Raw genomic sequence first — 25,526 nt, 5'->3', positions numbered from 1 at the left:
CCAAAGGTAGTTCTTCTCGCTGTGATGATCGTTCTGAATGCGATCCTATTAGATGTGATTATTGTGGGAAAGAGAGACACACCAAGGAATTTTGTTGGAAGTTCCATGGGCGCCCCTCTACCCCTTCCAACAAGGGTCCTCATCGTGGGTAACCTTGAACAAGTCATACTGAGGCTACTACAGTTGATCGTCCACTTGGTGCTGCCCCTTCTCGTCCTACGGATGAGCTTACCAAACTTCTTCGTCATCTGGAAACCAAATTGGATTCTACCGGCCTTGCCAGTTTCGATTCCGCTTCTTCTTCCACCTTGGTACCTTCGGATTCTGAAATCCCAGGTATTTCTATTGTTGGTATTTGTGCACATACTATTTCTCAATCTTGGATTCTCGACTCTGGTGCCTCCGACCACATGACTGGTAAGGCCAATTTTTTCTCCAAATATTCTCCATGCTCTGGTAAGGATAAAGTTCCCATAGCTGATGGCTCTCTTTCCTCTATTTCTAGGAAGGGATCCATCACCTATTCTCCCACCTTAATATTAAATTTTGTTTTACACGTTCCTAATTTTACCACAAATCTTCTTTCTATCAGTTGTCTCACTTCTGACCTTAATTGTAAAGTGCCTTTTTTTCCTTCTCATTGTCTTTTCCAGGATCTGGTAACGGGGGAAACGATTGGCTTGTTGGATATGTGTCCATCAAACCCGGTTCATATTAATGAATTAATGAAACATTTATTTTATTTCATGCATGGTATGTTTTTTATTGGGCTTACAACTTGTTCCATGGGTTTACACCCAAAATGGTTCTCGACTAGGGACAGAACCAAATATCTTGTTCATATAGTCGTCCGATTGTATGTTACCAGAAATGAGAGTGCATAAATGTGAGTACACATATTTTGTGTGTATAGAAAAGAATTTGGTAAGAATCTCGCATGTACTACTGCCAGTTGTGAGAGAATGAGATTCGTACCTGTCATTTGACCTTTGACCTGACCTGAGAGATTCTATTTGTTGCAATGTTGAGTCACTTATTTTGGTAAGCCAATGGTTGATGTCCTACGGACTATATATCGACGTACTGGACACGTGATCACGCATTTTTAGTGAAAGAGATGCTCAACATGGAATCCAATACTGTTAATTCGGGAATATCAAGGAGAGAGAAAGTCTGTGATGGATCATGCAAAAATCTGGTACCAGTGTCGTTTTTGTAAATTGTTTATAAAACTATTTTGTAATATAAAAAATAATTATTTATGCATTTAAATTTATTTGAAATATCTTTCGAGCGTCCGATCACGATCACAGAATCTCTAAAATGAACTTGTACAATGAGTTGGGGGTTGGCAGTATTTAATTACATCCCCTATGACTTATTATGGGATATTGGATTAGTTGAAGGTCTTATTTGTAAATTAAAGAGTTTAATTGTGCAAGACAATTTTTGGGAATATTAATTTGTTAATTATCTTCTCTAATATGGTAAGAAGGATGCACATCCTTGACTTATTGTTGTTGCCGTATTTGAAGAGATAGCGATCCCTTTTAGATTCTACCTCTTCCCATTATGGAAGCGAAGATGTTGTGAAAAAATAGAAGTTGGAGATTTCACCAAATTAGAAAACATTGGTTTTAGAAACCATGCTTGAGAAAGGAAATTTGGTGAGTTGCAATCTTAGAAAGTGCACATGACCAAGGTGATCTCTTTTGGGATCCAAAAATATAAATAAGGGGAGGAGGAGAGCTCCACGGCTTTTGGAGCTTCTCTACCTCTTTCCCACAATTTCTCTTCTCCCTCCTCTCCTCTTGTGTATGTGAGTGTGAGTGCTAGGGTTTATGAAACCCTAATATTTGGTGAGCACAACTTCACTTTATTTTTTTCGGACGATTGGCGACAACGAGGCGTTGATCAAGCCAATCCATCTCTTGCTTCAGTGTGGAAGAGCTATTACCTGGAGGAGGAGCTTCACTTGTGGCTAAAAAAAAAAACCAACCTTTCCTGTGTAATTTTTGTTATTCGATTTTGAATGCAAAAGCGATGTTCTTCAATCCGTTCCACAGAACATGGCTTTTGCATTAAAAATCGGATAAAAAAAAATTATATGGGAAAAATTTCGGTTACCTTAGAGCCACAAGTGAAGCTCATCCTCCAGGTAATAGCTCTTCCACACTGAAGCAAGAGATGGAATGACTTAATCAACACCTTGTCGCCGCTAATCATCCACAAAATAAAGTGGTGCACCGTTCACTAAAAATCTAGGTTTCACAAAACCCTTGCGCACACACTCATAAGAGGAGAGGAGGGGGAGAAGAGAAGGTTTGGGAGAGAGAGAAGAGACTACAAAACTGTGGAGTGCTCTCTCCCTCTCCTCTTGTATAATTTTGATCCCATGTGGGATCCTTCCTTGGCCAAATACACTTTCCTAAATTAATACTTGCCAATCTTTTCTTTCTCAAGTATGGTTTCCAAAAACCAAAGTGTTGCTAAATTGGTGAATTTCTCCACTTTCTAATTTTGTGTAATACGTTTGCTTCTAAGATAGGAAGAGGTAGAATCTAAAAGGGATTGCTATCTCTATAAATATGCCAATAACATGAAAGTCAAGGATATGAATCCTACTTGCCACATTAGAAAGATAATTAACCAATTAATATTCCCAAAAATTGTCTTGCACAATTAAACTCTTTAATTTGTCAATAAGATCTTCCATTAATCCAATATATGATAATGAGCTATAGGGCATGTAATTAAATACTGCCAACCCCCAACTCATTGTACAAGTTCATTTCAGAGATTCTGTGATTGTGATCGGACGCCCGAAAAAATATTTCAGATAAATTTTAATCCAGAAATAATTATTTTTCATATTACAAAATAGTTTTATAAACAATTTACAAAAACGACACTGGTACCAGATTTCTGTCTGATCCATCACAGACTTTCTCTCTCCTTGATATTCCTGAATTAGCGGAAGTGGATTCCATGTTGAGCATCGCTTTCATTAACAATGCGTGATAACTTGTCCAATGCGTCGATATATAGTCCGTAGGACGTCAACCATTGGTTTATCCAAACAAGTGACCTAACATTGCAACGAATAGAATCTCTCAGGTCAAATGACAGGTACGAATCTTGTTCTCATACAACTGACAGTAGCACATGCGAGGTTCTTACCAGATTCTTTTCTATACACACATAGTATGTGTACCCACATTTATACATCGAAAACTCATTTCTGGTAACATACAATGTGATGAACAGGATGTTTGGTCCTGCCCCTAGCTGAGAACCGCTAGTAAAGCTTATGGTGGTCTCTATTTGTTCGATGCAACTCCTTCTCCTCTTGGTCATGCTCATCCAACTGTTGCTGATCCCTCTGTTCCTCCTGACTTATTACTTTGGCATAGACGTTTAGGACAACCTCCTGTGGGTACTTTAGTTAAAGCTTTCCTAAGTTATTTCCCAAATGTAATCTCAAAGATGTTTTTTTTGTGATGCTTGCATTTTAGCCAAACAAACACGTTCTTCTTATTCTAGTGAATTCTCGAAGTACTTCTCCTTATATGTTAATCCATTCGGATGTGTGGGGCCCTACCCGGTGTTCTTCCATTTCTAGTTATAAATGGTTTGTTTCTTTTATTGTTTGTTATACCTGTTGCACTTGGCTTTATTTGATGCACCATAAAGTGATGTTTTCAGTTGTTTTCAATCATATCATACTTTTGTTCGTACCCAGTTTATTGCCCAGATTAAAATTCTCCATAGTGATAATGGAACGGAGTGTACAGATGGGGCATTTCAGGCATATCTTGCATCTCAGGGCATTCTGCATCAAACCAGTTGTTCTCATACACATGCCTAAAATGGGGTAGCTGAACGCAAGAACCACCACTTATTAGAAGTTGCTCGCGCCCTAATGTTTGAAATGAATGTCCCACCACATTATTGGAGTGAGGTTGTTTTGACTGTTGCAAATTTAATCAAAAGGATGCCTACTCGTGTACTCAATTTTAGCTCTCCTATTTAGGTTCTCCAAGGCTCCAATACCTTTATTATTCCCCCAAAGGTATTTGTCTGTGTTTATTATGCCCGGAACCATCAGCATCCTAGTAAGCTGGAACTGCGAGGTCTGAAATGCATCTTTGTTGGTTATTCTCCTACTCAGAAGGTCTACCACTTCTATTATCTACCAACCCGCCATACGTATGGGACTATGGATGTTGTTTTCAGTGAAGTTGTCCCATACTATGCTCCGACATCTTGTTATGGGGGTGACTTGGTTAGTACTGATATGCCTGATATGCTTGATATGCTTATCTCTCTTCCCATGCCTTCTATCCAGGGGGTTTACCATTCAAATCCAAGGGGAAACTCAGCATGTTGTTATTCCACCCATTGTTCATACCTACACTCGTCAACGTACTCGTGGGACGCAAATAGACACTACCGTAGCCGCTGCTCCAGATCCACCGGCTCCTATATTGGATCCACCACCTCCAGATAATCTTCTCCACCCTCTTTTTCAGATCCTTCTTTAGATTTGTCCATTGCAGTCCTTAAAGGAGTTAGAGCTTGTATGCAACACCCCCATTTCTCAAGATGTTTCGTATGAGTCTCTTTCACCTTCATGTCGTGCCTTTGTTACTTCTGTGTCTTCTTTTTCTCTTCCTAAAACCTGGCAGGAAGCTCTTACAGATCCAAAGTGGAAGGCAGCCATGACGGAAGAAATGTGTGCTCTAGAAAAAAAAATGGCATTTTGGATTTAGAAATTCTTCCTTCATAAAAAAGGACAGCCAGCTGCAAGTGGGTGTTTGCTGTAAGACAGAATTCGGATGGTATTGTGGATAGATACAAGGCCCGGTTGGTTGCTAGGTGATTTACCCAGACCAATGGTCTGGAGTCTTTGGACTACCAAGAAACTTTTGCTTCTGTTGCGAAGATGAACATAGTACATGTTTTGTCATGTGCAATCAACCTCGGATAGGAGTTGCAACAATTAGATGTGAAATATGCATTTCTTAATGGGGAACTAGAGGAAGAAGTATATCTATAGTTTGAAAACTCGTCTCGACCAGCCGTCTCAACCAAGTCAAGATTCTCGAGATCTCAGCGAGACAATGCTTCTTTTTTTTTCTTTTTTTTAAATTATTTTGGAATGATGTTTCAGTGGTCAAATGGTCATATTTGGCTCCGAAACTTTAAGGGAAGCTTGTTTTAGGTTTAATAAACATATTTAAATCTTCAAATTGTAAAAAAGAAAACCACCCAATTTGGTGTTTTGGATTTGCACCCTTGGTTGGCAGTAAAGGCCGAACCCTTAATGTAATATTGCCTATTCTACACATTGTTTGAATGATATGAGACATAATTAGCACGTAAAACAAGTAAATTATGCGATAATGGAAGAAGACACGTCATATTGAATAATTATTTAAGAAATAGTTAAAGACTTCAAGTTTCTACTACGAACTCCTCCATGTGAAGTGTTCACAATGCATATTACATAGTTTCCCAACAGTGAACAATACATTAGTCATAGACACCCTACTTCACTAGTCTTCCATGTCCCAACTCCCGACAATACAATCGATCTCTTCGTAGTGATGTGGCAACCCCCAGTAGTGTATCCCATGTAACGTCCCAAATTTGAATAGGGTCTTAGGCACTACAGTCATGAGCGCCGACCCAAAAGGTCACAAATAAACATGTAAAAGTAGTAGCAAAAGCCCCTGTATCGCATAGAACACAGCGGAAGCAAACAAGTTAAGTTACATTAAAAGAGTTATATATACGTTGGTGGCAAGTAGTTACATTAATGTACACACAAAAATCTGTTTCCAAAATTCAAAATATTACTTTACAACATCACCAAATGTCCTTTAGGCCCTCAGGCTCTAACTCTATCATATTCTGGGGTTGTACAAGTCTCTTCTCCTATCTTCTCATCTGAAAAATATCAACATATAAAGGGGTGAGCTGAAAACATGCTACTATACATGTGAATAATAAATAGAACATTTGCATAATTAATAAACATAAAGTTTCTTTTCTTTTAGATCCAGTTCGGCTATTATCATCATACGTACTTTGATCCCCACCCTAGCCAGTTACTGAAGTGCTGGGGAGAACCGAGTTCCCACCCTAGCCAGTCACTAAAGCACCGGGGAGGATTCCATCTCTTATAAGTTCGTGCTCCCCATCCTGGCCGGTCGTCAAGGCATTGGGAAGACCTAGTCTCCACCCTGGCCGGTTACCCCAACGGTGGGGAGGATCTCATCTTTATCGGTACATGCTCCCCACCCTAGCCGGCGTCAAGGTACCGGAGAAGACTTGTCTCCACCCTGTCCGGTTACCTCAACACCTGGGAGGAACATGCCCAAGGCATTTCACATTCTCTTTTCTTTCATACGTTCATCGTCCTTTTTTTCTTGTTTCATCTTTATTGTACATCATCATCATTCTACATTATAAGGCATTGTCACGAAACTCATGTTTGTATTGCATTCATAATAGACATACCATATTCATTCGTACATTGAACATTTACAGCTATCATAACTTAACATACAACATCTAATATTCTTCATAATCATTACTTTTTGTATTCTACATGCTTCAAACCTTCGACTTTTTGTACCTTTTCTCATGATTGGTTCACATCCATGCCTACTTTAGCATGTTGGTCCTTGACGAACAGCCATTGGGATGTCTTTTTATTATAAAACGAACATGCTCTATTTAAGGAAAACTTGATGAAAGGCCTGTTGCTAAAAAATTTTAAATCTGAGAAAGTAACCCTGCTAAAAGTTCCAATTGAGTAGGAAGATTTTCACATTTTCAAGCTGTAACTTGTCCAAGATTTGGCAGGATCAGTGTTTTCAGGAATGAACTAGCCTTGCTTGGAATAAACTTCTCATGACTGAGCATTAGTTTTATGAATAACTGATTTACATTCTGATGAGTACGGCAAATTGGATTAAACTTCTCAATGTTTTTCATTTTCCCTTTCTCTTTACAATAGGAGGGATCCATTTATTCAGCCGCTGGTGATTCATGTGCCTATTGCTGGGATGTGGTATGTATTTCTTCAAGGTGAACATATTACTCACTTTTTAAGTAATTATAATCATCATCATCATCATATTTAAAAAGAAAAAATATTGTTCTGTTGTAGTCGAGGAATTCATTTATTCTTGACTTGGAAAGTTCATTCTTTTGTATAGTTTCATTTTCTAACAAATTTGTACTGACATACTCAGGAAAAAGGAAAAGTCAAAATGGTTTTCAGGGGGCACTCTGACTACTTGCATTGCATTTCTGCACGTAACTCAAGCAATCAGGTCAGGTTTTTATTTTCCAACTTTTGGAGGCAGTTATCCTCTAGCAATGGTAGGCAGTATGAGTACTTTAACTTTCCATCAAAATCACTTATTTTGTTCTTTTGTAAACATTTTCAGTCAATGCATTATTTGTGCAAATGTTTTCCTAATGACATCATGACTTGTTACCTGCATCTTGATTAAATGAAGGCATTGGAAAATGTGTCAGTCTCATGCAAGGATCAAGATCTCGGTTTCTGACCTGGTTTCAGTCAGATCCAAAACCGAGACATGTCAGATCTCGTTTTGAGGTTTCGACATTGGGTTTCGACCCTGGGCCTCCCTGGGTTTTGTTTCAGCCAGGCCTGAAACCGAGAAAACTCGAAGATTTCAGTCAGTTTCAACCGAGATTTAGTTCCTTGGTCTCATGTCTCTGCAGAATCTTATAGAAGTAGATCCCGCATGTCTCTGCAGAATCGTATAGAAATAGATCCCGCATTCTTATAAGATGACACTTAAGGATTTGTTAAAATAGTTAAACAATTCCAAAAAGTATTCATACATGAAATTTTCAAGTGTGGAAACTTAGGTACTCATTGTCTTTTTAGTTACGTTTTGTAGGTGTCAGCTTTCAAGACTTATGTTATCTTTTATTGTTTGAACAATGTGGTTGTACCCATAGTACTAAATCTCGCAAAATCTCGGTCGAGATCTTGAATATTTCGAGTATCTCGACCTGACCGAAACGAAACAGCAGCTCGAATAAAAAAAATGCAAAAACTCGGTTGAAATTTTGATCATCTCGTGATATCTCAAGACAAAATCAAAATCTCACGAGATATTGAGATTCCTTTTTCAAAAGTAGCTTTATAAATACCAAAACTCGTTAGTCTCGGTCGAAATTTCGATCGAGACTTAACAAGCTCTGGTTTTTTGGGTTTTTTTCTCTTTGTTCTTCATCCTTTCACTTCTCCTTGCTGATGCTTGCTTTATTTATTCTTATCTATCCCTATTCACACAAAAAAAAATAACCTACTTGTACACTTCCTGAGGTTTGTCACGTTTATTTGTACACCCTTTACTTTTTAAAACCTTACTTTCAGACCCCCTGGGAGTCTGGACTTACGGTGTTAGTTAGGTGTTAGTTTTACAATGTAAAAGACCAAAATAGCCTTCGTACATCGTCTTTCAATAAAGCCAAAAGTTAAATGACCATTATACCCTTGTTCCATCTCCAGCCTTGAAATAACAATTTAGGGTTCAAATTTAGAAACAAATGTTGGAAACCTAGGATAGGTTACCTTCAGCATGTTGATGATGCAATTTACATGGCTACTGTGGATGACTACACTCGTTTCTTCTCCCATACTATGACGTGGCATTCATTTGTCTTACAGTCGGAGAACAATGCATGTCGGCTCCATCAGACTATGAGTGGGGTCAAACTTGGACGTCGGAATAATTATTATTAGAATATTTGTAAACATTTGAGTCACTAGATGACTACTTGACTTGTATTGGACTATTGGGGATATTGCCATATTGATATCATCTTCTTAACTTGTTATTTACTTATTGTACTTAATATTATGACATAAGTTATGACTTATGAGTCATTCACTTTATGTTTCTAACTTCCAAGTCAATTTACTTGTTTAAATTGCTTATTAATCATTAATTTATTATGTCCTCTAGTACTTAAAGTCTTAAACAATGTGTATGTGTAATTAACTAAGTTATGCATTAGGATTCGACTGTACATTGCCAATCAATGGTGCAAATCCAAAACACCACTTTGAGTGACTCATTTTGCAATTTGAACATTTAAATGTGTTTATATAGCCTAAAATAGGGTTTCCATGAAGTTCCAAACTATCGAAACATAACAGAAAAAATGCAAATTTTCGGATATTTCGGTCAGCCCGAAACACCGAAACGAAACGAGTTTTCGAACTATGGTTGTAGCTTGACTTCACACCTGACACAGTGAGACCTTCTGATACGTCTCCTAGACTTCTACTCCCTTGCTACAAAACCTTTGTGCTTCATTGTATGATCTAGAAAGCCCCTGTGACATTGTCTTGGGCCTTTTGATGTTAGTCTTCCAAACTATGCTGGCAGCAAAGAGAATATAAAGTCCACAAGTCATGTGACCTGAGACGCTCTTTTCTTCTTCTGTTCTAGCATCCTCATTACTTCATTCGCAATTAGAATTTCATCTAAAATGAATGCGTTCCAAAGCTTGAATGTGTCATTTCTAGGTGCATGTTTCTAGAAGTCAATGTTGGTCAACTCAGTAGTCTGACAAACGGTTTGATCCCTTTAATAAATTTATGAAGGAGTTGAATGCTTCTATAGACAACTAGTCTTAGTAATACTTTATTGTATTTCTTACCACCATGTTGTGAACTGTGCAATCTAGAATTTGGTGCCCATGCTCAAAAAGTGAATAACTAATTTTAGCATTCGTATTTAGGTGCCCTATTTGGGTTTGGTGTAGTTGAATTAAATTGGACTTCTTAGATAATGTAGTTGGTGCACGTATGTATTGACATCTGGAAACAGCCTTTTTGTGAAAGCCTCCCCAGACTCCGCAGTGGTGGGAGCCTCGTGCAATGGGATAAGTCTTGGTTTGTATGTATTGACAGGTTTTAGAAAGTTGGGCTGTGTAGGGTGTTGTGTTCATGCTTAGGGAAATTGAATTATTGATGCTGGCATCTATATTTAGATGTCGTTTTGGGCCTTGTGGGTTGTTTGAATGGGGATGAAGGAAGCGTTATTCAATGCTTATGTATTATAAAGGAGGTTGTTGAGTAATCTATAACAGGAGAAAGAACAAGGTACTAAAACTCGAAACTCGGTACCAACTCGGTCTCTTGAAAAACCAAGTCGAGTCGAGATCTCAGCGAGATCTCGCCGAGTTGGTGCATTTTTTTTTTTATGACTTGAAGCCTCAACTCAGTGGGTTTTAGACCTAGTTTGGGTCTGAAACTTGGTATTCAGCTTGTTTTAGGCCATTTAAACACAATGGCACTATCCGATTTTGCAAAAACAAAGTCCAAATAGGAGTTATGTACCAGTCAAACTTAATTTGGTGTGCACGAATGTTGTCAAAATTGCTCTGAATGAAAATATTTTCTTGGACATCAAAACAAATGAATATTTTACCGCACTTTTGGTTTTTAGCAATGTTTTACCATATTAAGATTTATGGAATTTTTAGATTTGAGAAAAACCCCAGCATTAGAAAGTTGAAAATTGCACCTACCATCGAAAATCCAGTTTTTGTTCTTAAACTGAGGGGTTGACTTTTTTTCCTTTTGGAATTTGATTTTTTAACTATTTTTATTGGATTCAAATAGGGGGGTATTTGCTTATTTATGAATAATATCTTAAGTAAATGAAATACAAATAAGTGTCTGTATACCAAGATTTTCCACCAAGATCTCGAGATCTGGCACTCATATAAAGGAGTTTGGGTCGAGATTCTCGAGATCTCGGTCGAGTTGTTGCACTTTTGCAACTTTTATGCCAACTCGTCTCGGTTTCTCAAAAAACCGAGAAACTTGCCGAGATCTCAGCGAGATCTCGCGAGTTCTCGAACTATGAGAAAGAAGTCTTGTAATTGAACAAATAACTTTACTATTCTGTTGAGAGAAAACAGCCTTTTAGCGTCTTTCCTCTGTGCTTGTATAGTCCTTAAATAGGAGGCTTTCCCCTTGGTTGTGCTGTACAAACCCAGGCTCCAATGATGAATTGGTGATTGGAGTACTTTTCTTAAATCTTAGTGATTATCTAGCAACATAGCAGTGATTGCTTCATAATCCACGATCTTTTATTTTTTGTGGGGGGGAGGGGGGTAACGCAGACAATTGTTTATTCACATGTTCAGTTTTTGGTTTTCAGATACTAACTGGTTCAGAGGATGGGACAGCACGGATATGGGGTAAGCTGAATCTCCTAATCTTTCACATATTGTTCACTTAATGAATACATGATGACCATTTTGTTATACTTTATTGTTTCTTTAATGCTTAATATGATGCTGAAAATTCTACTACTGCTTTATAATTGTTTTTTTTTAAAAAAAATATTGTTGTTACACTTCCATCGTGCTTAGTGTTATATGTTGTATTGTGACCTAGACTGCAAAAGTGGAAAATGTATCCAAGTGATACGTCCACAAAAGGATAAGAAGTTCAAGGAAGGCTGCTCATGGGTTAGTTGTGTTGCTCTTGATGCAAGTGAAAGCTGGTTGGTAAGAGTTTCTGCAGCATATATATGAGTTACTCTTAGACTATCCTCATTTTATTTATATTTGAACTGGCATCAAGTTTTCATGTTGCAAAAGCTTTAGCTTTTGGCCCATAATGGAAGAAGAGCATAAGAACTTGTATTATTATTATTTATTTTTTGGAATTTCCTTCTCATTATAATTAATGAAATATATATTTGATGTCTTTGAATCTTGGAAACTTATATTCTCTAAGTATCTATGTTTTGCTCCAAATAATTCAGAACCAATAGAATTATTTCTACAATGTCATGCTTATTATGTTGAATTCCGTGAATACTGGCTTGTCAATGAGACAGTGGCCATGCCTTTATTTATAATCTTAGAATATTACAAATATGGAAGACTTGCTTAACACTCAACTAGCACATTTAACATGTGCATAATGAATCTAGACACTATAGGTACATGGACGATATTACTCCTGTGAACCCATATTACAACACTCCCCCTCAAGTTGAAGCATACATATCTGACATGTCCAACTTGCTTACAGTAGGCAAAAATAACTTAGTGTTGATTCCTTTGGTAAGGATATCAGCCAGCTGTTCACTAGACTGGACAAACGGAATACAAATAATTCCCTGTTCCAATTTCTCTTGATAAAGTGCCGGTCAATCTTAACATGTTTGGTACGATTATGTTGGACCGGGTTGTGAGCAATGCTGATTGCCGACTTGCTGTCACAGTAAAGCCGCATTAGAAGATCAGTATTCATACCCAAATCTTGAAGAAGTCCCTTAAGCCATAGAAGTTCGCAAATACCCTGTGCCATAGCTCTAAACTCAACTCAGAACTTGATCGGGCTACAACCGCTTGTTTTTTGCTTCTCCAAGTAGTCAAATTACCTCCAACAAATGTGCAATATCCAGACGTTGACTTCCTGTCATCAGGGCTGCCGGCCCAATCTGCATCTATGTAGGCTTCTATCCGGAGATGGTTATGCGGAGAATACAAGACTCCTTTTCCAAGAGATGACTTGAGGTAGCAAAGTATTTTGTATGCTGCTTCTAAGTGAGAGGAGTGAGGATCATGCATGTATTGACTTACAACACTCACAGCAAATGTGATATCTGGTCGGGTATGTGAGAGGTATATCAATCGGCCAACTAACCTCTGATAGCTACCCTTATCCACTGGATCACCTTCCTTACTCTTCAATTGCGTGTTGGGCTCAGGAGGGGTATCTGCTGGTTTACACCCAAGCATCCCTATTTCACTCAACAAATCCAAGGTATATTTTCTCTGAGAGAGAGATATGCCCTTGGCTGAATAGACAACCTCAATCCCTAAGAAGTACCTTAACCTGCCCAAATCTTTGACTTCAAATTCGGTGCCCAAATAAGTCTTTAGCTTCTAGATTTCCTGTGCATTGTTGCCCGTGATTACTATGTCATCAACCTAGACAATCAAAATTGTCACTTGCTGTCCCATTCTTTTAACAAACAAAGTATGGTCAACATTGCTCTGTTTAAACCCATAAGCAATCATAGCCCTTATGGAACCGGCCAAACCAAGCCCTTGGTGACTGTTTTAAACCAACAGAGCTTTCTTCAATTTGCATACGTTTCCTTGTGTCTCTGAGGAAGTAAAACCAGGAGGTGTCTCCATATAAACATCTTCTTCCAGGTCTCCATGCAGGGAGGCATTCTTCACATCAAGTTGTTGGAGTTCCCAACCTTTATTTGCAGCACAAGAGATGATAACTCACACAATATTCATCTTTGCTACAGGGGCAAAGGTCTCTTGATAGTCAATTCCTTGGGTTTGAGTAAACCTTTTGGCAACTAGTCTTGCTTTGTCTCTTTCCACTGAGCCATCAGCCTTGTGCTTCACAACAAAAACCCATTTACAACCAACGGGGTTCTTCCCTAGGGGAGGGAGGACTCACCAAATCCCAGGTCTGGTTCTTCTCAAAGGCAAGCATTTCTTCGTTCATTGCATCCTTTCATTTCTATTCAGCTATTGCATCTTGCCAATTGTTAGGGATGGAAACAGAGGATAAAGAAGATACGAAGGCACGAAAAGCAAGAGTGAGAGAGTTGTATGATACAAAATTGGAAATAGGATGTTGTGTACAACTCCTCTTTGGTTTTGGAACAGCAATAGGTAAATCAAGATTGGGATCAGGAGGAAGCTTACCAGAAATATGACTAGGACTTCAAGCCGCATGTAGCCAATATGGCACTGTGTTTATGATTAGGACTTTGACCATAACAAATTGACTGTGTGTAGATGGGGTTCCCTATCCGTTACAAATGTTTCAAACTCAAAGCGTAGATATTCAAAAGCCAATTTGCCATTATAAGATGAAACACTCCATGTTGAGATATTTAGGTATCAGCAAGTTGCTTTTCAATTTATTTCCTTGAGTTCTGATGTAAAATAGAGTATGATTTGTATTTTTCAGGTTTGTGGTGGTGGGAGTTGTTTATCTGTCTGGAATCTTCATGCTTGTGAGTTCATTTCAAGGATTGCCACTTGTTCCCCTACTCAAGACATATTATTTGATGATAATCAAGTGAGTGCCTAGAATATCCTTGTAATATTGATCTTGGTTGAATCAGTTTGAATATACTGTTAAATTATTGCTATTATGCTAATTAAGTTTGAATTTCGCAAGGTTATTAGTTTTGGAAATAAAATGTTCCTAGACTGGGATTTGATTGAGCACCAGAGGTTGATTGTCAAGTTGGGTTGGGTTACTGAATGACCACTGATGTTTAACTGGCCTGGGTACCCAGCCCAACCTGACATCTTGAGATTTGTATTTCTGTCTTCTATCATCTATAAGGGCTGTGGTCTCTATTTTTTGTGGACCTTGATTATCAAACTTGTTAAAATACAAGGAAGGCTTTGGAGCATCTCAGGACATGTACACACTACTAACTCATCCACAGAACCCTGTGCATCGGATCATTAAAGCATCTTACATGCACTGAAGCCAGTAGTCCCACCACTTTAGTTCAATCTTGGGATCTTTCCCATAGCTTCCTTAAAGCTCTGTTGTTCACCATTACTTACTTCAGTGTCTATACCATTTCTGTAAACATGTTACAGCCCAAATAAAGGTCAATCAAGGATCCTAGCCTGTTATTTGACTTCAATCTTTGAATGGGCTTATACCATTTCTGTAAACATGTTACAGCCCCAAATAAAGGTCAATCAAGTATCCTAGCCAGTTATTTGACTTTAATCTTTGAATGAGCTCCCTTGGACTTACAAGTTAAGGCTCCTTGGATCTCTCTTCGGTGGCCTCTGCAGCACGGATATATCCCTCTGCTTCAAATTTGCTTAGGGTCCAAAGATGGAAGGTAAGACTTTTTAATTCACTCCTTCTGTTAACCTACTGCCTGAAATCCATATGAGGTGACACAACAATGGGGGACCCTTTGCTGCAGCACTTTTTTACAGTTTCTCGGATCCAGGAATCAATAAAATCTGCCTTTTTTTCCAAAGTAGGAGGAAGTCAATTCATTCGAGAAGCAAAAACAAGAAGAGATATCTCTTGGCCTCCACCCGTAGTTATTCCTTGCTATCAAGGTGTTATACCTTAATTCTGTAAGGAGAGAAGGGACATTCAAGACCAGAAGGACCTCCCAATCTCAGCACCGAGAGAAGCAAATTAAGAAATATATCTCTATGCAATGATTTTCAACTATGTTTGCCTGTGACCGCCAATAATAAGTAACTAAAACAGGGCCTAAGGGTACTGGAAAGTATGTGGTCAAAGGATTGTAACAAAATGTCATTGTTCTAACCATTTACTAAGCAGAATCCCCTTTGATGAAATCAATGTGCTGTTGTAACTAAAAAAAACACTTTATTTGAATTGTGATTGTTTACATGGTGTGAGTCAATACATCTGGTTGAAATGCATAGCCACATTCATTCGTGGCAAATTCATTCTCTCATGATTCTTATTCTGGAATTGTTCTATGATTTGGGCAACCCTTTTGTTGAAATATTGAAGCTGTTTCGTTGTGTGATGGACTGTTTTGTTTTGACTTGGTCTGCTCAACTTCTGTCCTGTTTTGTGGCTCTTTTCCTTATATGGATAACTGATGACCATGTTATAACGTGACTACTACTCAATTTCAACACATGCTGGCTATGTCTTTTCAAATGGTATGGAATTGTAATTATCTTCGTGGTCATTGTTTCAATTATTAGAATCGTGATTGTTGCACTTTTGGTCAAACAAGGAAGATGGAACTATGATGGAGACACTAATACAATGTGGAACAAGATTACTACTTGTATTAAGAAGGTTGCTAAAGATGTCTTAGGCAAATCGAAAGGAAAATGTAATTCATCTAGGGAGACTTGGTGGTGAGATGATGATGTTCAAGAAACCATTAAGACATGTCAAATGACCTAGGATGTAGAAGATTTAAAAAGGTATAAAGCTGTTAGAAATGAAGCTAAGAAGATTGTGGGAAAAGCAAGGGCGAAGAAATATGAGGATCTCTATAACAATTTGAGTTCAAAGGAAGGGGAAAAAGCTATTTATAAGATAGCTAAAATGAGGAAAAGGAAAAATAGAGATTTTGACCATGTTAGATGCATTAAAAGTGAGGATGATAAAGTACTAGTTAGCAATGAGGGCATTAAGGAGAGATAGTGTCCCGGAAGGTTGCACTACTCATCAAGTTACCACATGTCATATATATATATATATATATGAAAATTAGGGTGTCTGAAGGAAAAGAAGCTTTAAGGAGGATGAAAGTACGCAAGGCACGTGGTTCAGATGGGGTCCCAAGAGAATCAGATGGGGTCCCAAGAGAAGTGTCGAAGAGCTTAGGAGTATGTGGTTTATTTTGGCTAACCAAGCTATTTAATAAGTTTATAAGCACAAAGAAAATGCTTGATGGATGGAGGAGAAGTATTGTGATTCCAATTAATAAAAATAAATGTGATAATTCATAGCTGTAATAACTAGAGTCATAGAACTAATGAGTCATATTATGAAGTTATGGGAGAGAGTTATTGAAACTTGCCTGATATAAGAAACTGCTATTATGGAAAACCAATTTGGTTTTGTGCTAGGAAAATCCACGACATAAGCTATTTACTTAGGACACTCTTGGAAAGGTTGAGTTGTTGTTCTATTTGTAGTAGATGAAGTGATTGACATGCATAGTGAGGAAGTTTCCACACTTAACTGTGGTCTTGAATTTTCTGTTTAGTTGATGTATTCTCTTTTATCTTATTTCAGATTTTAGCAGTTGGTGCAGAACCTGTTCTCAGTCGTTTGAACATTGACGGGTTGCTTCTCTCACAGATACAATGTGCTCCTCCGTCAGCGTTCTCTGTCTCGTTGCATCCATCTGGTGTATGATTCATTTAGCCTTTTTGAGATTATTGTTATCTGTTATCTTTATTTCCTTTTCATATGGTTCATATTACATCTTTGTTTTTATGTTTTCATTTTACAATTGCATCTCTTCATTGCATTTGTTGCACAATTTTATAGTATTTCCAACAGGAGCTTAAGTCTCTTAATTGTTGGGAAGAGCTTTTCAAACAAAATCCTGCTTGCTTTATGTAGTTTTGCAGTATGCACCTGTACATGCGAGATGTCAAGCAACATCATATAGTAATAATTTTTTTTTTAAAAAGTTTGTTCAATGCACGTATGCTACCGATGGTTTGTCATGATGTTAGTGAGCTGGGAACATGAGCATTGAATCTATGATAGTAATGTAGACTCAATAATTTGTTGGACAGATTACTAGGCAACAAACCAGACAGGTCAGAATCAAAGTGAATACTATCACACACAATCTGTGGACAGAATATAAATGAACCAAGAACTCCTAATCTGGCCGATTAATGGGACAGGTAATACAGTCGAAGAGAGGTCTTTAAAGGTTGATCAAGTACCTAAAACATCAGAATCATCTACTGGAGGGATTGGGAGAAAACAACAGATTCAGTAAATAGAAGGTGATGAAGAACAGAAAATAGTAACTAGGTGAACTAGCTGTATCTAGCAATCCAGGGGTCTGATGGATCCCAAACTAGGATTGAAGGGGGCAGACAATGACAGGAACAACATAGTAAAATCTGAAAACAATCTTATAGTTAGACCTTCTGATATTAAAGACTGAAATTAGTAGATGCTGCTATTAAATCAACCCATCGCAGACACCAACAGTACTGGGGGAAAAAAACATCAGAATTGAGTAGAGATTAAAGGCAGTAACAGTTGATTAAATGAACATTAAAACAATACTGATGTTACCTGGATTTGAACTACGACATTGAAGAACAGGGGCTGGATGTATCACTGAACAGAGGGAATGAAATAAAAGAAAGATATGTAGGTATCTCACCTACCGTAATGAAGGTATCCCACCTATTTCCACAAGTGCCTCCCCCCTAAGGTCTCTCACCTTACATTGCCTCTCACAGTAACCATGACTAAACAACCAAGCGTTTTTTTCATTCATCTAAAATCGTATCGAGCACTAAAATCTCTTACAAATTTATGATGCTTGATAGCAATTACGCACACACATGGTGTGGACTACTTTTATGCACCTAATGGGGCCCACTCTAGTGTATGGGCGCTAGATTGGAGCAACCTAGTATGGGATAAGTTAAAGGGCTTGATTTAACCCGTTCCATCAGCTCTGGAGCTTTTGACATATCGGCCAAGTACCTAACATTTGGTATTAGAGCCTGTCACCACCTCATGGGTTCAAGTCACGAAAAAGGCTACTTGGAGTAGAGTGAAAGTCATCAAGAAAGGGCTACCTGGTGTCAAGCATAAACCTTGGAGCAGAGTAGAGCCACTGGAAAGGGCTACCTACCGCCAAAGTGAGAGCTGCCTAGAGTGAGAGCCGCCGAGGATGACGGCTGCAGAAGCATGATGGTCTGTTATGTGCCTAATGGGACCATTTTAGTGTATAGGCGGCTACTTGGAGTAAAGTGAAAGCTATCAAGAAAAGGTTACCTGCTGCTAGACATAAACCTTAGAGCAGAGTAGAGCCACTAGAAAGGGCTACCTACCGCCAAAGTGAGAGCTGCCTAAGGACGGCTGTAGAAGCGTGGTGGTCTGTTATGTGCCTAATGGAGCTCATTCTAGTGTATGGGCGCTAGATTGGGCCAACCTAGTATGGGATAGGTTAAAGGGCTTGAGTTAACGTGTTCCATCAACTCTGGAGCTTGTGGCGTATCAGTCAAATACCTAACAACTATCTTGTGCAAGAAGTCATGTAATAAAGAAAGAAATACAATTGTAATCTAATTTGTAACTGAAATCCCATTGATGCTAAATCTAATTAGTAACTGAAAAATCAAATCTAACTAATATCTCTTAAAACAGAAATAGAAACTAACTTAAAAACAAACTTTGAAAGATCTTAGGCATCACTGCTACGCAATCTGATTTCTTTGCAGCATCTCTCTTCCAAGGCAAGCTGGCATTGGCCCACAGAATATTTTCTAAGTTCCTTCTGAACAATTCTTCTCCACGCAGGTATTGCAGCCCCACAAAATTTGTCAAATATCTTGTTTTCCCAGATGCTGATTGATGGCCACATAGGAACAGATTGTGGGCTTCAGTTATAACAGAATATGGCCCACAAATACTGGTCCGATGGGACACAATCTGGCCCACAATTACTGCTGGTTTCTCAACCATCGATCTACATCAGATAGTTATTAGGGAAGTCTGCACCCCTCATCATGCTCAAGTGTCACTACTGAAGAATTATAGACCTTCCTCACACTATGTTCATCCTGAATTCCATGCCATCTTCGATTCCACTGGTGGTTCTTTTTTCTTAGTGGTCAAAATTTCTTTCTTGGAGTGCGTTTTTCTGGTAGTTTGTACAGGAATATCTGAATGTGGAATTGCTCGCATGAGTTAAATTTTCTGCCTTGTCTACATATCATTCTGGTTGTCATTGTTGATTTGGATATAGTGATTTGAAAAATGGATTCTCTCCCAAGGTTATTCTGTAGAAAGGATAAAAATTGAGTCTTGCACTTAAGCATATTAACATGGAACCCGGCCACTGGGGTTTCACTTTTCAGGTTTTGGCAGTTGGAGGGTACGGAGGACTAGTTGACGTCATCTCACAGTTTGGGAGCCATTTGTGCACATTCCGATGCAGAGGTGTATGATTTTATGTCTCACTCCTTTTGGACAGACAAAAGATAAGCTTGGACCCTACTCAGTAGATGTTGGTTAAATTTGCAGAATCTTGAATGATTATAATCGTTAGTCCTTTTTTTGATTTGGAAAATTCATTAGCCTTTCTTATCCGAACAAGGAAATGGGGGGGCTAAAGACTAACTTGGTCTTAATTGGGTGAGGTCTAAAACCAATTAAGTGCCAAATTTATTGTAAGATTGATTATTTTTCATGTTTCTAAGACCTCTTTTATAAGTGTTAAATTCTCAGACATTTCAAAATCTTTTAGAAATTACAGGAAATTATTTTCTTGACAACATTGCATAATCTACAAACGATACATGTCATTAATCTAGCTAGACTAAATTTTTAGATAAGATTGAAATCCAGTAAGTCCCTGCTATTAAGGTTGCTTTCTGTTTGGTATCAAGACAGATTGGTCTGGTGGGGGGAAAAAAAGTTGTAACCTTATTTATTTGCCCTTTTATCATAATACATTTATTCTTCAACAAAGGTAAATCTTGTCATTTCATATGCTTACTCAAAAAATGTGCACCTTTTAATAATTGTTTAATGACAAGTCACTTTCAAATATTTTGAAAACCCTGTTTTACATTTACATAAAATTACTTTTGAGAATAAGATGGGCAATTAAAAGGAGGGAGTGTTAAATCATTTAAATGACACCTCCATAGGTGTATTTAGAACTTACACCTTTTAATTGTCGCTTGCCTTTTTGTCAAAAAAGTTCTTTAAGATATAGATATAAAACTTTTTTCAGAAGTAATTTGAAAGTCATCATCAAAAGATGTCATTGTCATGCACATGTTTTTAGGGAAATGATATTATTATTCATTGGGAAACAAAATTTGTTATACTAAAAGGGTAACAAAGTTAGGTTACAAATTATTTAGGACATTGAGGGTATCAATAAGAAAATTCTTTAGAAGGTTACAACTCACATCACCATTTTGGTGACAAGAGGATCAGACTCCTTTGCAGTGCGGAGGGGTATGCCGAAGATCGTATGGTGGCGTAATTTTGCGAAACATGGACAATTGCAGTTCTGATTCTGAGTCTTCATTTTTATCTTACGTTGTGCTTACCACCTGCGATTTGAAGAGGGGTTTCTGGAATTGAGATTCCATTTTCGCCCTCTGTTGTGCTTACCACCTGTGATTCGAAGTGTGGGTTCTGGATTTGAGACTCCATTTTCACCCTCTGCTGTGCTTACCAACTGTGATTCAAACAAGGGGTTCTGGTTTTGAGACTCTAGCCATAGTGATGTATGGATTTTGTTCATTAGATTTGGGTTGTTCTATTTCTATTGATCGTATCATATCAATTTATTTTGTGTATCTACAGTACCTTTTCCTTGTTCTTTCATTATTCATGTCTCTGTCTTTATTGATGTTGATGAGCCATAGATGACCTGATGATGTATGTTGTGATTCCTCCCAGTTTTTGATGTTGTTGCTAATGCTATTACACAAGATCAATTCATTCATCATTCGTTTAAAAAGAAGAATTTCCAACTAAAAATATCATTTTAATAACAATGACTATTGATATGTTTGTTTCTGCAACTGGGTTTTGCTTGGAAGTTAGAAAGGATTTTGACTGAATACCTGAAACTTTTCACTTTGGAGAATTATTCTTGAAACATAGTAAGGGTCTTTCATTATTCATAACTGTCTTTATTGATGTTGATGAGCCATAGATGAATTTTGACCAGAATGTCATGATCATAGTTAACCAAAACGGGAAGGGCAAAAAAAGAGTCTTACAGTATAGATTTTAAACGATAAAAAAGTGCAAACGGACGGTCAAAAAAATAGAGAATGGTAAAACACGGAAAATAGACGATACGGGTTTTAAATGTTTATATTTCAAAATAACGAATTAAAAAAAATCGGCAATATTTTCATATAAATTGAGGAATTTTTATTTGAAATACATGCTTTTATTTTCGGTATCCATGCATTGACCTTGAGTTGAAGGTGATATCATGAAAAATGTAGCTCTTTGAGTCATCTTTGCATCGATGACAGAATCAGGCCGATCAGAGTTCGGAGAGAGAAATATTATCAATTAAGTCCAAGGTCTTAAAAAACACTAAAAAAATAAGCAAAACATGTTTTAAACACGTTTAAAATGGGAATGTTTGCCGTTTGTCTTTTTTTACCGTATGTTTTCCAAACATACTACAAAACATGTTTAAAACGGTAAAAAACAAAAATATGTTTTAAACGTGTTTTTGCTAACAGTGGTTCCAGAATAGGACAATATTGTTACAAGAGTGGGTTCCAATTAGAATAAACTTCCAGCCTAAATGCTTTGCTTGCTTGTTCAATAATAAAAGCTGAACATTGGATTCAGCTGGACTATGCTTTTTAAGACATGATCATTGCTTATTCCTCTCCTTTCCGGGCTATCAGGAATTCCTCCTTTGATATACGAACATGATCCATAAGTCATGATACATTTAGAGCAGGCAGATGAGAAGGAAATCAATATAAAATGATACTCCCATGTATATGATTTGGTATTATCGGTAGAAACAGACCAACCCAAATCTAATGAACAAAAATCATACTTACATCACTATGGCCAGAGTATCAAATCCAGAACCCCTCTTTGGATCGCAATTGGTAAGCACGGTAGAAGGCAAAAATGGAGTCTCAAATCCAAAACCCACTCTTCGAATCGCAGGTGGTAAACACAGTGTAAGACGAAAATGGAGTCTCAAAACCATAACCACCTCTTTGAATCGTAGGTGGTAAGCATTGTTGAGCGCAAAAATGGATTCTCAAATCCAAAAACCCCTCTTGGAATCGCAGGTCGTAAGCACAGCGTAAGACGAAAATGGAGTCTCAAAACCTTAACCACCTCTACGAATCGTAGGTGGTGAGCTTTTGTAAGACGAAAATGAAGACGAGGGGTTCATAGATTTGGCGTTGAGTTTGAATCAAAGTTTTACCAAAAAAAAAAAAAAAAAGAGTTTGAATCAAAGAGCTTTCAAATTTGATATAAACTTCAGTACCTTGCACGTCCACCGTGCTTTGTTGCTCCAAATCAATTTACGCTGTTGGATTTGCAATTGTCCACGTGTAGCAAAATTAAGCCGCGCCATAAGATCTCCAATGCACCCTCGCACTGCAGAGAAACCGGTTCCCAAGATGCATCCTCAATTAATTAAGGGAAAATTACGAGATTAGACTATATTGGGTTTGGTCTTACCAAATTAGCCAGTGATAGTTTCACCTGACAAAATTAAACAATATTGGGTTTTAATTTACAAAAGTAACCAATACAGTGTTTCTTCCTCATTCACATACTTCGTTTTACTTTTTTGCCCTCAATACTACTTTTTTTTTTCCCTCCATCTTCTTCTTCGAGCACGAATACATCTTCTTCTGCAACCCATGCAATCCCATCCAATCCCCTGCCATGTTCTTCCTCCCGCCCAACCCACTACAATCCTCTGTCGCAGTCGCCGGAGCTGCTGCTGTTGCTGCATCTGCCGTCTCTAGACTACCATCCTCATGATCCTGCTCGCAACCATCGTTGGCGCCATCATATAGGTCCTCTACCGCCCCCATCTTCCCCATCTTCACCATGACGGCAGTCCAGATCTCGCAATTCAATGTCATGACCTCGAAGGATGGCTCTTCCTCCCGACTAAACTCCAAGATCGATCTCGCCATTTTTACTGGGAACCAAACAAAAAGCTCTTTTTCTTCTATGACCCAACCACTATCACCTTGAGATCTGATAGTGTCTATGTCGGCAACGGGACTTTCCCGATGTATACCCACGACACCAAGAACATGTCCTGTTCTGAGGGCAACGGTGACAAGCACCTGTGAAGATCTGGACTTGTCGCGTCGCCATTGAAGTCTGATCTAAAGAAGGGAGGAATACCAAAGGGGCAGTACAGTTGGACAGGAAGGCGAAGGTGGGAGGTCTAAAGACGAAGAAGGTTATGATCAGGGTTACATGCGATGGTCTCAAAATCTGGAAATGGACTTCCTGAATAATGTGATTTCCTTTTTCCTTTGCGTTTTAGTTTTCTCCTGAGTTTTATTGTCTCAGAAGTTTAAAATAAAGTTATTTTCGGGATTTTTTTATCTTTCGGGATTGAAGATTATAGCTGGTTTGTAAATGTAAAGGATCTGGTAGGGAATTAGTGATGGAAAAGAAAAGGTTTAGGATACTGTTATTGAATTGATGTACAATCTTTTAGAATTGGATTTTAAAATTAATTTACATTTCTATGGAAGAACAGGGGATGGGGCGGGAGGGATTGCAGGGGGTGGGGTAGGACAAAGATCAGAGGGTGGGGCAGGAAGGATTCTAGAGGTGTTGGAAGGGTTGCGGTGGAGGGGCTGGAGGGATTGCAGGGGCTGGGCGGTATTGCATGGGGTTGAAGAAGAAGAAGAAGATCGTGAAGATGCTTCCGTTCCAAGAAGAAGATAGAATTCGATGAGGAATGGAATAATCACATTGAGGGCAAAAATGTAAAAAGAAGTTGAAAATGAGGAAGGAACATTGTATTGGCTACTTTTGTAAATTGAAACCCAATATGGTTTAATTTTGTTAAGTGAAACAATCACTGGCTAATTTGGTAAGACCAAACCCAATATAGTCTAATCTTGTAATTTTCCCACTAATTAATTAACTTACCTCATAATTATTGTACTAGTTGTACATTTCAAAAACTTCCACAAAAAAAGCAAGGACCTAGTTTTCTTTCATCCATGGTGAAGAGATTTCTTACCTTCATTGCCGTTGGATGGGACTCCTAGGGGCATGGATACAGGAGGGAGTGATATTTATGACCCTAGATTTCCCTTTTTTTTAGGTGAAGGAAAACTATGTCCAAAAGGAATATGTTCTTTCCATTGTGTTTGTTCGACTAGGGTTGTCAAAAATTGGTCCACTCTATTAGGCCTGATTGATTGGCCTAAGTTACTAAATGTGTTTGGTTCAAGCATCGATCGATTAATAATTAGGCATTCCCGAAGCAAAGTAGTGGTCCGATCGCCTAACCATGACCAGTTGATAACCTACCATTTATAATCCAATTAACCCGTTTAAGCCCATTTAGTTAGATTATAGTCTGCTTATTGCATGTTTATAGCCTGGATAGTCAAATAACCCGTTTAAGCCAGATTAGTTTTAGCCTGATTATGGACTAGTAACCAACCGACCGAATAGAAATATGTCAATGCCCTGGCCTATTAGGTCCAATTACCTAATAGGCGGAAACAGTGCAGAGCTTATTTTGGTGGGGAACAATTAGGCCTGATTGAAATAGACCAGGCCCAACCGGTTGACAGCCCAACATTTGACTGTTCTACTTTTTTTTTTATTTTGGGATGAATGAGACTGTTTAGATATTATTTTATCGTAAACAAAATTTTCCTTAATTTTGGAAATTTTCTAGTTAGATGTGGGGTTAAATAAATTAAAAAAAAAAAAAATACTTTGTCTTTTTTGTGATTCAAGGAAAATAAAATCTCGAGAGTCAGGACCCTTAGGTCGTGTTTGGTTGAAGGTGTCGAACGAGTCAGGTTCTGATTTTGGATCTGCTTCATACAAATCTAGTTCATGTGGATTCGTAGTTGAGAAAGAAAAAAAAAAAACTATTTGGTTATCCTGAGTCTGTTAGATGGAATCATTCTGAATCTATCTGTAAACCTGTTTGGTTACCTTGAGTCTTCAACAAATATACAACTACACACTGAAGACAAGA

General features: G+C 38.0%; 1 protein-coding gene across 1 annotated transcript in view; it reads left to right on the top strand.

The window, feature by feature from the left end:
• Positions 1 to 25,526, top strand: part of LOC122668769 (eukaryotic initiation factor 4A-14-like) — a 73,941-nt gene that overhangs the window by 39,502 nt on the left and 8,913 nt on the right. Inside the window, exons 7-13 of the mRNA XM_043865302.1 lie at positions 7,028 to 7,081; positions 7,266 to 7,346; positions 11,232 to 11,271; positions 11,471 to 11,583; positions 14,030 to 14,140; positions 16,841 to 16,957; positions 19,669 to 19,756. Coding sequence (XP_043721237.1) covers positions 7,028 to 7,081; positions 7,266 to 7,346; positions 11,232 to 11,271; positions 11,471 to 11,583; positions 14,030 to 14,140; positions 16,841 to 16,957; positions 19,669 to 19,756 — 604 coding nt within the window. The remainder of the gene's footprint in view (positions 1 to 7,027; positions 7,082 to 7,265; positions 7,347 to 11,231; positions 11,272 to 11,470; positions 11,584 to 14,029; positions 14,141 to 16,840; positions 16,958 to 19,668; positions 19,757 to 25,526) is intronic.

Source organism: Telopea speciosissima, chromosome 7, assembly GCF_018873765.1.
Source record: "Telopea speciosissima isolate NSW1024214 ecotype Mountain lineage chromosome 7, Tspe_v1, whole genome shotgun sequence".
Lineage (NCBI taxonomy): Eukaryota > Viridiplantae > Streptophyta > Magnoliopsida > Proteales > Proteaceae > Telopea > Telopea speciosissima.
The sequence above is the reverse complement of the archived record's forward strand: the minus strand, read 5'-3'. Positions and strand labels throughout refer to the sequence as shown.